We start from the raw sequence: 14,989 nt of genomic DNA, 5'->3' as shown, positions 1-14,989 counted from the left end.
TCTAAATTTTATATTTTAATTTTTTTATTTAATATATACTATGGATTAAAATTTCTAATCTAACACCTTCAAATTCTAAGCTCCTGTTTAACCATAAATTTTGATTACTTATTTTTTTTTAAAAAATTCAAAATATTACTTGTGCATGAAATATTTGAATTGTTTTTCAAGTTCCTCAAACACAGATTAGAGCAGTTTTTGGGTAAAAATATTTCTTCCACTCACAAAATTTTAATTTTTTTTCCAAATAAAATAAATATTTAAACACAATTTTAACTTATAAAATTATTTTTCTAACACCTCTTTAAAAATTCATATGTTCAAACGCAAGCTTTATGCTCCCTACCCCCATTCCACACGCCAACCCATCCCATCCCACCCCATTCCATCAGGGTAATGTACAGAGAGAAAAGAGCAAAATACAAAAGAGACACCAACTCATTTGCCACTCTATCCCCCTAATATAAAAACCCTAATTTCCCTCTTTTATTCCCCTTTTTACAACTCTCTATTCCCACCCCCTCCCCCACCACCCACCTCTCCAAAGAACACACACTCTCTCTCTTCTGAGCTTTCTTGAATTTCCATGGTGCTCTCTCCATAGTCCACATTAAACCCTTCTGATTTTTACCCTTTTTCAGACTTTCCTTTTTCATCTCAATGCCTCATTCTTAGTACTTAACTTCACTCACATTATGACTCTCTCTCAATCTCTCTCTCTACTCCTCTTGTTACTTCTGTTTTATCTCAACGCCTCTTCTGCTTCAGAAGACGAAGTTCGATCACTTCTGGAGTTCAAAAAGGGCATAAAAGACGACCCATTAGGCAAAATCTTCAACACATGGAGCCAAACGGGTCTCGGGTCAGATCCATCAACATGCCCAAAGTCATTCCATGGCGTCGTTTGTGACACCAACTCAAATTCAGTTATATCCATTGCACTTGACGGGCTTGGATTAGTGGGTGACTTGAAGTTCTCAACTCTAAATGGGCTAAAACAGCTCAAAAATCTCAGTCTTTCGGGTAACTCTTTCACGGGTCGGGTTGTACCCGCTTTAGGTTCTATGTCCACTCTTCAACATTTGGATCTGTCTGGTAACCAGTTTTATGGGCCAATCCCGGCCAGAATTAACGAGCTTTGGAGTTTGAATTACCTCAATTTGAGTAACAATAATTTTACAGGGGGTTACCCGAGTGGAATTAGTAGTCTTCAGCAGCTGAGAGTAGTGGATTTGCATAACAATGGACTTTGGGGTGATATTGAGGAGTTGTTTTATGAGTTGAGGTATACTGAGCATCTTGATTTGAGTAATAACTCGTTTTTTGGGTCGTTTTCGAATATGGGACCGGATAATGTATCTGCATTGGCTGCAACGGTTCAGCTCATGAATTTGAGTCATAATAACTTGGGTGGTGGTTTCTTTAGGGTAGATTTGTTGCAGAGATTTGTGAATTTGAGAGTTTTGGATTTGGGGAATAATGCTTTAATGGGAGAGCTTCCGGCTTTCGGGTTGTTGCCTAATTTGAGGGTCCTAAGACTTGGGAATAATCAGCTTTTCGGGTCGATTCCTGAGGAGCTTTTGCAAGGGATGGTTCCATTGGAAGAACTGGATCTTAGTGGAAATGGATTTTCAGGTTATTTGCATTTCTTAGATCAGTATATTTTGTTGTTGAATGATCTAAATTAAATATAACTTTTATTTGTATATTGTTGTTATGCATGCCTTAAACTTCAAGGCTTTTAAATTTTGGTGGTGGACTTGAATTGGAAACTTTCTTGTGTTTTACAAAATTGAAACTTTACAGTTGTGAATGCCAAAACTTGTTCTTTTTGTTTACTCGTCAATGTAATTAGTTTTCTTGCGTGAGTAGTGTTTGGCTATCCATATCGCAGAAAATAAAAATCTGTCTTTCGGCCTATGCCATATATAAAAATGCGTTTTTTGGGAGAATTTAGAACAACTTTTTACTGCCTGTCTTTGTGTTTGCCTCAACAGATCTTGCCTATCGTGGATTTGGTAGAGGAGTTTTGAATTGCAAAGCATGTTAAATAGGACTTACTTTTTATTCTTGACGAAAAGTAGTCAAGTAAAGAGGTTTACTAATTGGTTTAGTAAAATTAATAGAAGCCCCTAATGGAATAGTTGCATGACTGTATCACTTAGTAGCCATAATACAGTCTTTTTTGTGATGGTATAATTTCATGCTGTATAGCTCAAAGTTCATGGCAAGCTTTGCTGGAGCGATATTTCTTCTTTATCTTGAAAACTTGAAAAAATGGAATTTCTCTCTGCTTTCAATATCGTATGTTATAGCACAATATTGGCACCTGAAATGAATGACATTTATTTCATTAGCGATTTATTTGTCCTTAATATGTTCATTTTTCTCTGTACTTATCCTTTGTTACACTGTCTAGAGGCTCCCCATTCCTCCAGTGTAGCATTCTTGCCGCTCATGATGATGTTTTTTTTGGGGGGGGGGGGGGGGGGGAATTGAATAGAATCTTTCTGTCAGAATCATACTTCATTATTATTAAATGAGCACTTAAATTAGCGAAAACAATCGGTGAGATTTGATAGGGGAAAAGAAGAGCAGATTTAGAAGGGTAAATTCCTTGATGACCCTCTGAAGAGAGGTTTGTTCTGTTCCGTGAGAAACAGAAAAGAGGGTTCACAGTTTCATGTTCTTTTAGTTATACTTGGATATCTTTCATCATAGGGGCCAAATCATGGTTCCTTTTAGAGCCTAAACGTGAGGATTCTCTGTGCAGAAATTGAATGGTGCGGTTGACTGATGAAAGATATTTAATTCTTCTCATTCCTGTATTTATTCTTTGAGGAATTGACTCTTAGATTAGCTAGATAGTTATGTACTTGTCTCACTGATTTTCTTTTGCTTTATTTTGTTTTATGCTATATAGTTTTTCTATAATATTCTTTAGACAGAATAGTGTACTTTGACTTCCGCTGAAAGTTAAATTGGATGTTTAATAGCAATGCACACGGTCCTATCTAATATCACCCATTTCCTTTTGGACTCGAAACTTCTCCTAAAGTGATGGTTAAAGTTTAATATTTCGTTTCGACACATGCAGGTTCAATTCCGAAAGTCAATTCAACAACTTTGAGTGTTCTAAATATTTCATCAAACCACCTGTTAGGTTCACTCCCATCATCTGTGGGAAATTGTGCAGTTGTGGATTTGAGCAGAAATATGCTAGATGATAACATTTCAGTTATTGAGAGCTGGGGAGGCAATCTGGAAACTATTGATTTGAGTTCAAACAGGTTGACTGGAATTATTCCCAATATAACCTCTCAGTTTCAACGTTTGACTTCTCTTAATTTCGGAAACAATTCTCTCGAGGGAAACTTACCTCCATCACTGGGCACCTACCCAAGACTGGTTACACTTGATCTCAGCACCAATAAACTTGGTGGACCTATTCCACCTACATTGTTCACTTCAATGACATTGATGAACCTAAATATGTCCGGAAATCAGTTGTCAGGATTAATTCCTATTGAAGGCTCTCATAGTAGCGAATTACTTCTTCAACCAACATACCCGGCACTAGAGTCTCTTGATCTTTCAGAAAACTCATTGACAGGTAATTTGTCTTCTGGCATTGGCAATCTTGGGAGGCTTCAAGTGCTAAATCTTGCTAAGAATCAGTTATCAGGCATGCTGCCTAGCGAATTGGGTAAACTTAGAAGTTTGGAATTCCTTGATGTATCTAAAAACAACTTTACGGGTAGAATCCCTGAAAATCTTTCATCGAATTTGAGGGCGTTTAATGTGTCTTACAATGATCTAAGTGGTACAGTCCCTATTAGCTTGAAAAACTTTTCTGATAGTTCATTTCATCCTGGAAACTCACTCTTGATCTTCCCGAGCAATTGGCCACATAATAATCATGGCGTTCCTGATCAAAGTAGTCCGCGCCATCACAGCTCGAAATCCAGTATCAAAGTGGCAATTATTGTTGCCTCAGTTGGAGCTTTTCTGATAATTGCCTTCGTTCTCTTCGCTTACCGTCGAGCTCAGGCCCAAGATTCCCGCTTGCGAAGTGGATTTAATGGCCAATCCGCTGGAAGAGATGTTAAACTTGGAAGGTTCAATCGGCCTGCTATTTTCAAGTTCCATGGCTCCTCAGAGCCGCCCCCAGCTTCGTTGAGTTTCTCTAATGATCACTTGCTCACATCAAACTCAAGATCGCTGTCTGGGCAAATTGAGTCTGGTACAGAAATTGTTGAGCATGTTTTTCCAGAGGGAGTAACTGCAGGTTCAGCAACTTCGCACACCGTAGGTAATCATCCGGCAACATCTGGCCGGAGATCCTCGCCAGGCTCTCCAATAGCTTCCTCCCCTCGTTTTATTGACACAATTGAACAGCCGGTGACATTGGATGTCTATTCACCTGATCGATTGGCTGGGGAATTGTTCTTCCTGGATGGTTCACTGTCATTTACTGCTGAGGAGTTATCTCGTGCGCCTGCTGAAGTTCTGGGTAGAAGTAGCCACGGCACATTGTATAAAGCTACTCTAAATAGTGGGCACGTTCTTACTGTCAAGTGGTTGCGGGTGGGGTTAGTAAAAAACAAGAAAGAATTTGCAAAGGAAGTTAAAAAGATTGGATCTGTCAGGCATCCAAATGCTGTTCCTTTACGGGCATATTACTGGGGTCCTCGGGAACAAGAGAGGCTCATTTTAGCAGACTACATAGCAGGAGATAGCTTGGCATTGCATCTTTATGGTAAGATTTATTTATGAATAACTTGAACACTGATTGTCCATGTTCATTTTCGCTTGGCTACTGTTATTAAAAAGTTTTCTTTTGGTGATCTGGTGGGTGATTATTGTGTATTGGGATCAATGTCTGCTATCCTTGGCATAGATAGTTTCTAAAGCAGCAGAGCTTATTTCTAGTGATGGTTTTCTTATTGCTGCGTTCTCTTGTTTTTTTGTGGGATCATAGTGATAAAATGTGGAGAGGATAAATTTCGGCTGCAAGTTGGCTTGGCCTCTTGCAACTGTGCTGCCTTTACATTTCTTATTATGAAGATAGTGATTAGATCTTACTTAGATATGTGGTCTCTTTTGATTGAATACGGTGTAGAATCGTTGATCAAAATGAAAAAAGAAAAACAAAAGAAGAGTGCATTTGTAGAATGTGAATATTCTTTACAAATTATGTTTGTTTGACCGTATGCAAAGATCTTTTTGCTTCATCTGAGAACATTCAAGAATTCCAGAAAGGTGCAAGAGCTCTTTGGTTCACTAATTGACATACTCCGACGACCATACATCGAAAGCCCATCAAATTAGGGAATAGACCTATTCTACCATCTAGTTAAAATGCCCTAGAATGTTGTAGTAATTGCTGGGCATTTCGCTTAGTTCCCTTTTATGTCTTCTGGAATCATTCATTAATCAATGATGAATAAACTTTATAAATCTGGAAAGTATAGCTTTGTCATAGCATCATTAAAATTCGTGGATGACAATGACTGATTGACTTGTACAAGTGTTTGCTGGGAATTTGTTTTTAATCCTTTTTATTTTTTAACATTTTCACAGTTTAATTTTTAGTGAATGTCTACTCTTTACAGAGACAACCCCTCGGAGGTACTCCCCGTTATCCTTCAACCAGAGGTTGAAAGTCGCTGTCGAAGTTGCTCGGTGTTTGGCATACCTGCATGAGAGAAGCCTGCCTCATGGAGACTTGAAGCCGACTAATATAATCTTGGTTGGTGCTGATTACAGTGCCCGCCTCACTGATTATGGTCTCCACCGCTTGATGACTCCAGCAGGGATTGCAGAACAGATATTGAACCTAGGGGCTCTTGGATACCGTGCTCCCGAACTTGCTACTGCAACGAAACCTATCCCATCATTTAAGGCTGATGTATACGCTCTTGGCGTGATTCTAATGGAATTGCTCACAAGAAGAAGCGCTGGTGACATAATCTCGGGGCAATCGGGTGCAGTTGATTTAACAGATTGGGTTCGGTTGTGTGATCAAGAAGGTAGAGGAATGGACTGTATTGATAGAGACATTGCAGGAGGAGAAGAACACTGCAAAGCAATGGATGATCTGCTTGCTGTGTCATTAAGGTGTATTCTTCCAGTAAATGAAAGGCCTAACATCAGACAAGTTGTTGAAAATTTATGTTCCATATCTGTGTGAAATTTTTGTACATGTGTCTTGGTTTCAATTCTTTTTTTTACTTTCTCTTTTTGCCTTTCATTAATTTTTCTCCTATTGGTTGCCTTCTGATGTTGGTCAATCCTTACATATTCCCATTTTCTTTCCTCCCCCCCTTCAATTTTTGTGTAAAGGGATGATCAATCCATTAATTGATTGATTGACATTTTTCTCAAATTAGAAAGGATTGCAATTATTTATGTCTTAATTGTCTTAATTTTCATAGCTGCAGTTTTGATTCTCAGTTTTCTTTCTCCGACTTATGTACCTAAGGGAAAAAGAATTGAAAATGGTTTATTTATTGAGTTTTGTAGACATATAACAAAACTCAGAATTATAGTTGAAAGATGTTTAAGAGTGAGGTTGTCACGTTAACTTAAAATAAATTATCGTTAGTGATTTTCGTTTTCGGTCAAATAATCGTTATAGATTTAGAAATAAGTAAAAAGTATTATCTTTGTTTTTTTTTTATACTAAAAAGACTCTTAAGCATTAGTATTTTCTATTTCTCTATGGGATAAGTGTGTACTTGTAGAGCTTCTATAATTAATATTCTCTGTTCCACGAAAACATCATAATGGTTAAATTAGAATATATATTTTCAATATTATCTGCTACAGCGTATATATATGTATTTATTATTCTAGATCACCACAATTTAAAGATACGACAAAGTGCACATTCTTAAAGGTTGAAAACCATGTTAAGATTCTTTATCGCATTTATGTGTATTTTGTCACACTATTGGGATGTTTGGACCCATTAGAAGCTTAGAATGAAGGGGAGAGGACCCCATATACTTCCAAAAATTTATTGTGCAACAATGGTGGAGTTATTATTATTACTGTAGAAAAACATGGACTTTGCATTGTATTGTCGTTAGAATTTAATTTGTATAGATTAATAATGTATATAATTTTATATTGTTCATGTATTTTAACATGTTATAATATATTGTTTGTCTTAAATTTTAAGTAATTAATATCACGTATTATGAACAATCACATATAATTAATTTTGATAATGTAAAAATACTTTACGATATTGTGTATTGAAATCAAACTCTTATTAATTATAACATGTTCTTAAAAATACTAACAAAAGAATTGATTGGATGAAATATTTTCGGAAAGAGAGTCCAGATATTAAGATATTTGACATGCTTTTTCTACTCAATATTAAAAGTTAAATTTAATACAACTATATCTTCATCAGAGAATCGCTAAATGTGCATTTATTGTAATTGCTGAGTAAGTATCTCTTTGTAATATATGTATATTTCAAAATGAAGGAATATTTTAGTCTTATAAATGTCTATCTTATAAATGTCAATTCTTTAGTATTAGGGAGTATAACTAAAGTTAATCCTTCATACAATTGCTGGCCAATAAACTTTTGAAAGAGATCGTGAGAGGCGGGCGAAAGAAGAGAAAGAGACCAAAGTGTAATTAAAACAATTTATGTGATGGCTCTTGGGTTTTTAAGTTTTTTTTTTTTGAACAATTTAAAAAGTCACTGTAGGCATATAAATTTTATTAGAATTAAATCTGTAAAATAATTTGGACTATATTTTAAATTCAAGATATATTAGTTCAAATAAATTTATTGGGCTAATATAATTGGATTAGTTATATAAGTCTAATATATATTGATTAAATAAATAAGTCTTAATTCATTGGACTAGTCCATTTAGTTGGCTACAAATGATGGCCCACTTCATTAAGCCCAAAATGTCTTCTTCCTTGAAGCCTAGTTTGGTGCCACGTGTCAAATGACATGGCACGCCAAGTCAAACGGAAGAGCCAATAGGATCGTGCCACGTGTCAAAACGACAAGGCATGCCAAGTCAAATTAAAGGGCCAATGAAACCGCGCCACGTATGCAAGTGACATGTTCTGGCCAACCAAATGTGGCCTTGTCACACTTCAATTTGATTGGTCGGAGAGAGTTTGTTCTTATCATAACTCTTCCCTCCCACAACTATAAATAAGAGTCTTCATAACCTATAAAAAGGACCAGAAGTTATAACAAGAAGCAAGAGAGAGTTCGTGGATCAAACGCTGCAGATTTCTCTAAAAGCTACAAGCATTCAAGTGTTCTAAGGATTAAAATATCAAGACGAAGATTCAAGAACACGCTGTAAGCCCTTGGATTAAAAATACGTCAAGGTCAAGATCAGGCCTCAAGCACTTGGATTAAAATAAAATAAAATTCAAGATTAAGCTCGAAGGCTCTTTTATTTACTGTTGAAAGGTAGAATCAGAGGATTCATAGAGATTGTAACACTCATATTATTTGAAATAAAATACTACGATTGTTGCAATATTTTTCGGTCTTGATTTTATTTTCTCGATGCAAATTTATTGTCTACAAATTCTGGCACACCCAGTGGGACAATCTCTACCTCTCATCTCAACTTTTCAATCACCAAAGTTTAAGAACATAGAAATGACTTCAAAGAAAATCAATTCTAGATCAACTTCCACCAAGGCTGCTAATTCCAGGTTCTACGCTGATGCAGAAAGCATCCTCGATGTTACCTTTGAAAGCTTTGGACTAACTATAAGGAGCAAGGCAAGCTCTTTAGGACAACAATCACTCCAAGTGCCGTCCGCATCAACCCTTGTTTTCGGATCTTCATCCTCAAAAGGAGTAGGATCTTCCACAAATGCACCCGAAGGAGGAAGTGATGTTGCCGAAAAGATTAAGAAAACTCTTGCTCTGCTTGACCTCTCCGAATCCAAGAACTCTGTTGTGAAGGAAAATGATGATGCTTCAAGTGATGGATCCTCTCCACTTACACCGCAGAACGTGAACCAATCAAGGATTAATCTATGTGACAATCCATGCTACTCCCCATCATCCACAACAATCATGCAAGCCATGATGAGAAACACATCATCAGTGGAGGAGCAGTTGGCAAACTTGACGGAAGCAATCGCTGACTTGACCAAGTACATGCAAAATCAAGATGCTAGAATTGACAAGCTAACAGACAGGGTGGGAATCTTGATAGAAGAAGAATCCACCCATACACCTGGCAAGCTCCTAGAGGTTCCAAAGAGTAATTTCCCCCCAAGATAAGTAGCATCCGCTAAGGCTATCCCTGTCTCATCTAAAGGGATAATTCCAATCGATCAACTGAAGGAGTTCATTGAAAGAACTATTAAAAACAAGTATGAAGTTGCTACCAAGTCCTCTCTTACATACGCAAAGCCGTATACTGTGAGGATCGATATGTTGAAGATGCCTGCTGGCTATCAACCTCCAAAGTTTCAACAGTTTAATGGAAAAGGCAATCCAAAGCAACACGTGGCATACTTCATTAAGACATGCAACAACGCTGGGACTTATGGAGATTACCTCGTCAAGCAGTTTGTCCGCTCGCTAAAAGGAAATGCTCTTTTGATTGGTATACAGACCTCGATGCGGGATCTATTGATAGCTAGGATCAACCTGAGCAAGATTTCCTCAATCGCTTTTATAGCACAAGGCGCACTATGAGCATGGTGGAACTTACAAATGCTTGTCAATGGAAGGGTGAACCAGTTATCGACTTTATCAATCGTTGGAGGAATTCAAGCCTCAACTGCAAAGACAGACTTAGTGAAGCTTCTGACATAGAGATATGCATCCAAGGCATGCATTGGGGGCTGCACTACATCTTGCAAGGTATCAAGCCTAGCACATTCGAAGAACTTGCAACTCATGCCCATGACATGGAATTAAGCATGGCCTTCGCTGAAAATGAAAGGCTGCCCATCTATGAGCCTCGCAAGGGGAACGACAAGCAAGAAGTCAGAAAATGGAGCAAGTTCATACCCAAGTCTGAAAGCAAAGAAGCTATGAATGTGAATACATCACTTGCAAAGTTCACGACGAAGGTGTCACGACCCAATTCCTCTTATAGGCCATGATGGCGCCCAACGTCGTCGCCAGGCAAGCTAACTGTGAACTAGCCATGTATTTATTCCTTTTAATAATTTTAAAATAGTTGATTTTTATTTATTAAGTAAATAAAAAATGGAAAATTTAATAAAGTAAAGCGTAAACTAATAAAAGAGCAAATATGATGAAATAATTACTCAAAAGCTATAAAGTGTCTACTAGCATGTTCCAAAGACCTAGTGTCACAAGTGTATGAGCAACTAGTAGAATATACAAAATACCTATGCTATTGTTTGAAATAGAATAGACAGAAAGTAAATACAAAAGAGAGACTGCGGGTGCTGCAGAACGGACTCAGAGAGCAGCTCACCACTATGCCTCAGGATAACGGGGCTGCGCGCCTGAATGGACACCAGATGCACCTGCCTCATATCCTACATGATAAGTGTAGAAGTGTAGCGTCAGTACATAAACAACATGTACCCAATAAGTATCCAGTCTAACCTCGAAGAAGTAGTGACGAGGGGTCGACATCGAGACTTACTACAAGCCAATAATAAGATACAGAAATTCTAAATAGGCACAGAGTACAAGAATAATAATAATAACACAATAACCAACAATGAATAAATAATTCTTTAACTAATAGTCAATTCAACAGTCTCCATTTGACACATGCTAACTCCAACAATTTCAGGCCATTAAATAAATTATAACTTCTCAAGCCATAAAATAATATCAAGTGAAATCGGGCTCCGAGTATTATCACACACTATTTATGCCGAGGTCGTACAACCCGATCCAAAATACTGTGTGCACTGCTAAGGGTCGAACGACACGAACCATAGATGCATCTAATACAGACCCCGGAACCCCGTTCGAGCATACCAATAAGTTTTTAAACATAATACGAACCTGCTCGAACTCTCGAAACACAAAAAACAACATCAAAACTAAGAATCACCCCACAACTAAATCGAATTAACTTATGAACTTCAAGTTCTTCCAACTTACTCCGAACGCGTCGAATCATACTTAAACTACTCGGAATGACACCAAATTTTGCGTGCAAGTCACAAATCACTATACGGAACTATTCCCAGGCTCCGAATGCCAAACGGACCTCAATAACACCAAATCCTACTTCAAACCAAATTTAAAGAACTTGAAAATCTTCAATGCGCCAACTCTCAATATTAAGTGCTGAAACGCTCCCGGGTCATCCGAAACCCGATCCGAACACACGCCCAAGTCCAAAATCGTCATACGAACCTATTGGGACCATCAAATCCTGGCTTCGAGGTCGTTTACTCAAAACATTGACTCAAGTCAAACTTAACTAATGTAAGCCAATATTAAGGAACTAAGTGTTCCGATTTCAACCCGAACCCTTCCAAACCCTAACTAACCATCCCCGCAAGTCATAAAACAATAACGGCACATACAAGGAGTATTAATTAGAGGAACGGGGATCTAGAAAGCCAAACAACCGGTCGGGTCGTTACATTCTCAACCTCTTAAACAAACGTTCATCCTCGAACAGGTCTAGAATTATACCTGGAATGCCGAATAGGTGTGGATATCTGCTCCGCATGTCCTCCTCAGTCTCCCAAGTCGCGTCCTCAATCTTTATCTTAGAAATCTTCTTGGACCTCAACTAGCGAACCTGCCTGTCAACAATGGCAACTGGCTCTCATAACCTAGGCTCTCATCTAACTGGACCGTGTTGTATTCTAACACATGCGACCTGACGGCATTATACTTCCGGAGCATAGACACATGGAAAACCGAATGAACCCCCGATAGACCGGGAGGCAAATCAAGCTCATAAGCAACCTCCCCAACTTGTCTCAACACCTCAAATAGACCTATAAACCTTGGGCTCAAATTTCCCTTCTTCCCGAACCTCATGATTCCCTTCATCGGCGAGATTTTCAAGAGAACCTTCTCCCCCACCATAAATGATAAGTCACACAGCTTTGGATCCGCGTAACTCTTCTGTGCTAAGTCGCTCCTGAATCAACTTCACTTTCTCCAATTATTAAATCAGTACCATATAACCTAGCCTCACCGGGATCAAACCATCCGATGGGCGAATGACATCGCCGACCATAAAAGCCTCAAATGGAGCCATCTCAATGCTGGACTGATAACTTTTGTTATAAGAAAACTTGGCCAAAGGAAAGAGTCGATTCCACTGCCCTCCAAAGTCAATCACACATGCTCTGAGCATATCCTCCAAGATATGAACCATCTGCTCTGACTGACCGTCGGTCTGCAGATGAAAGGCTGTGCTGAGCTCTACCCAAATCCCCAACTCACTTTGTACTGCCCTCGAGAAATGCAAAGTAAACTGAGGGCCTCTATCTGATATGATGGAAACAGGCACACCACACAACCGAACAATCTCCTGAATGTAAATCTTGGCCAATCTCTCTAAAGAATACGTAGTCACAACCGGAATGAAGTGTGCCGACTTGGTCAACCTGTCGATAATGACCCAAACCGCATCGAACTTCCTCAAAGTACGTTGCAGCCCAACTACGAAGTCTATAGTGGTGCGCTCCTATTTCCACTCAGGTATAACCATCTGCTGGAGTAGGCCACCTGGCCTTTGATGCTCATACTTAACCTGCTAGAAATTTAGGCACCTCACTACATACTCAACTATGTCCTTCTTTATTCGGCACCACCAATAGTGCTGGCTCAGGTCGCGATACATCTTCGTAGTCCCTGGATGAATAGAATACCGAGAACTAGGACTAGGTCTATATCAGGTATAACCGATAGCCCGAACCGATAAAATGCTATTGGGTTATCGATATCTGGTTATTGGGTAAATAATTTGATAACAGTTTAATGTTATTTGACTATTGGGTTATCGGTTCAGGTCTCGGTTTGCCCAATTTATTAACGGTTTAACCGATAACCAAATAAGCGTTAACAAAATTATAATTTTACCTACTAAGTATATAAAGCCACTTTATGGCTTCATTCTCTCATTCTCTCCGTTCTCTCAACCGTTACTCTTCATCTTTAGGCCTTAATCCTCAGAGTAAGTTTTAAACTTTTCTGAATTTCTCATCTTAATTCTTCAGTTAAGATTTTTAGTTTTAAACTTTAAAGAATTGATTATTCAAATTTTTAGTTTTTCTATTTGTTTCTTTTGTTGCACTTATTCTTTAGTATATATAAGATTAGGATTTTATTATTTTCCTGTGAATTATGTCCGCCCGTAGTGAGATGGTTAGTAAGATTAGATTGTTGAATGTCTTATTCCTTACTCCTGCTAACTTATAACTTTGAAAATTGAGATCATTCATTGAGATTTTCAAATGCAAAGAAAGTTTTCTTTTCTAAAAAAGATATTTAATCCCTCTTTTTTAAGTGCAAAAATTCAGTTTCTTTCTCTTAACAGTATGATCATGATTTCTAATAAAAAACATTGAAATTTTTGGATATGTTTTATTCTTATCGGGTAAACCGATAACCGAATCGATAAGGATCGATAACTGACTAACCGATACCCGAAAATCGATATCTTATCGGTTCGGTTATCGGTTTAGCATAATTATAAACCGATAATCGATATGCCGAACCGATAATATTCACAACCGAACCGAACCGACCGATGCCCACCCCTACCGAGAACTGTGTGCCTCCTCTAAAATCTTCTCCCTTAAGCCATCAACATTAGGAACACATAGGTGATCCTGGAGCCGCAGAACACCATCCTCACCGATAATAAACTCCTTGGCACCACCATGTAGTACCGTCTCTCTGAGAACCAACAAGTGCGGATCGTTGAACTGACGAGGGTTAAGTGGTGCTCCGTCTGGGGGCATAGGTCAGTTTGTGAGGGGTCAGTCTAGCAGGCCCACATATCCAGCACCGCCGCCTTCTCGGGGTGCTCCAGTGCGGCCCTATTTTAGCGCCATTCCAGAGAGCTCCTACCGCCCGCCAGCTATTCAGGGTTCCTCTAATGGGTATTCAGGCCATCAAGGTCAAACTTCAGGTCAGCAGTCCACCATTCCGAGGGGTTGTTTCAAGTGTGGGGATCTTGGCCACATGAAGAGGTTTTGTCCCAGACTTCGAGGCAAGCCAGTACAGCAGGATCATCAGCCTATGATCATCAATCCAGCTGCTGCACCACCGGCCGCTCAGAGGCGGAGGGCAGGTGGGTAGGGCCATCCTAGAGGTGGCCAGTCATGTGGCACTCCAGTTAGGTTCTATGTTTTTCCATCTTTACCAGATGCAGTGGCCTCAGATGCCGTGATCATAGGTATTATTTTTGTTAAGCGGTAGGAATGCTTCGGTACTATTTGATCCAGGGTCTACATATTCATATGTTTCATCTCTGTTTGCTCATTTTATTGGTGTTCCTCGCGATTCCTTGGGTACTCCTGTATATGTGTCCACATCAGTGGGCGATTTTGTTATTGTGGATCGGATCTACCGATTCTATTGCTCGATATGACCGACTTTGAGGTCATCCTGGGCATGGACTGACTGTCTCTATATCATGCCATCCTTGATTGCCATGCCAAGACTGTTACCTTGGTGATTCCGCAGTTGCCTATATTGGAGTAGAAGTGTTCATTTGTCAGTGCATCTAGTCGGGTTATCTCTTTTCATGGTCGAGAAGGGTTTTTTGTCTTATCTAGATTATGTTCAGGATACTACTACAGAGAATCCGACGATTGATTCAGTGCTCGTGGTCCGGAAGTTCTCCGATGTGTTTTCTTCTAATCTACCAAGCATACCACCATATCGTGATATCGATCTCTGTATTGATTTGGCTCCAGGTACCCAGCCTATCTCTATTCCACTGTACCGCATGGCTCCGAAAGAGTTGAAGCAGTTTAAAGAACATCTTTAGGAGTTGCTAGC

General features: G+C 38.9%; 1 protein-coding gene across 1 annotated transcript; it reads left to right on the top strand.

The window, feature by feature from the left end:
• Positions 1 to 495: 495 nt before the first annotated feature.
• On the top strand, positions 496 to 6,419 carry LOC104101464 (probable inactive receptor kinase At5g10020). The gene is made up of 3 exons (XM_009608907.2): positions 496 to 1,635; positions 3,098 to 4,759; positions 5,616 to 6,419. Exons 1-3 carry the CDS (start codon positions 696 to 698, stop codon positions 6,191 to 6,193), a joined length of 3,180 nt encoding a protein of 1,059 aa, XP_009607202.1. The 5' UTR covers positions 496 to 695; the 3' UTR covers positions 6,194 to 6,419.
• The last annotated feature ends 8,570 nt before the right edge of the window (positions 6,420 to 14,989 follow it).

Source organism: Nicotiana tomentosiformis, chromosome 5 (genome assembly GCF_000390325.3).
Source record: "Nicotiana tomentosiformis chromosome 5, ASM39032v3, whole genome shotgun sequence".
Classification (NCBI taxonomy): domain Eukaryota; kingdom Viridiplantae; phylum Streptophyta; class Magnoliopsida; order Solanales; family Solanaceae; genus Nicotiana; species Nicotiana tomentosiformis.
This window is presented reverse-complemented; position numbering and strand designations above follow the sequence as displayed.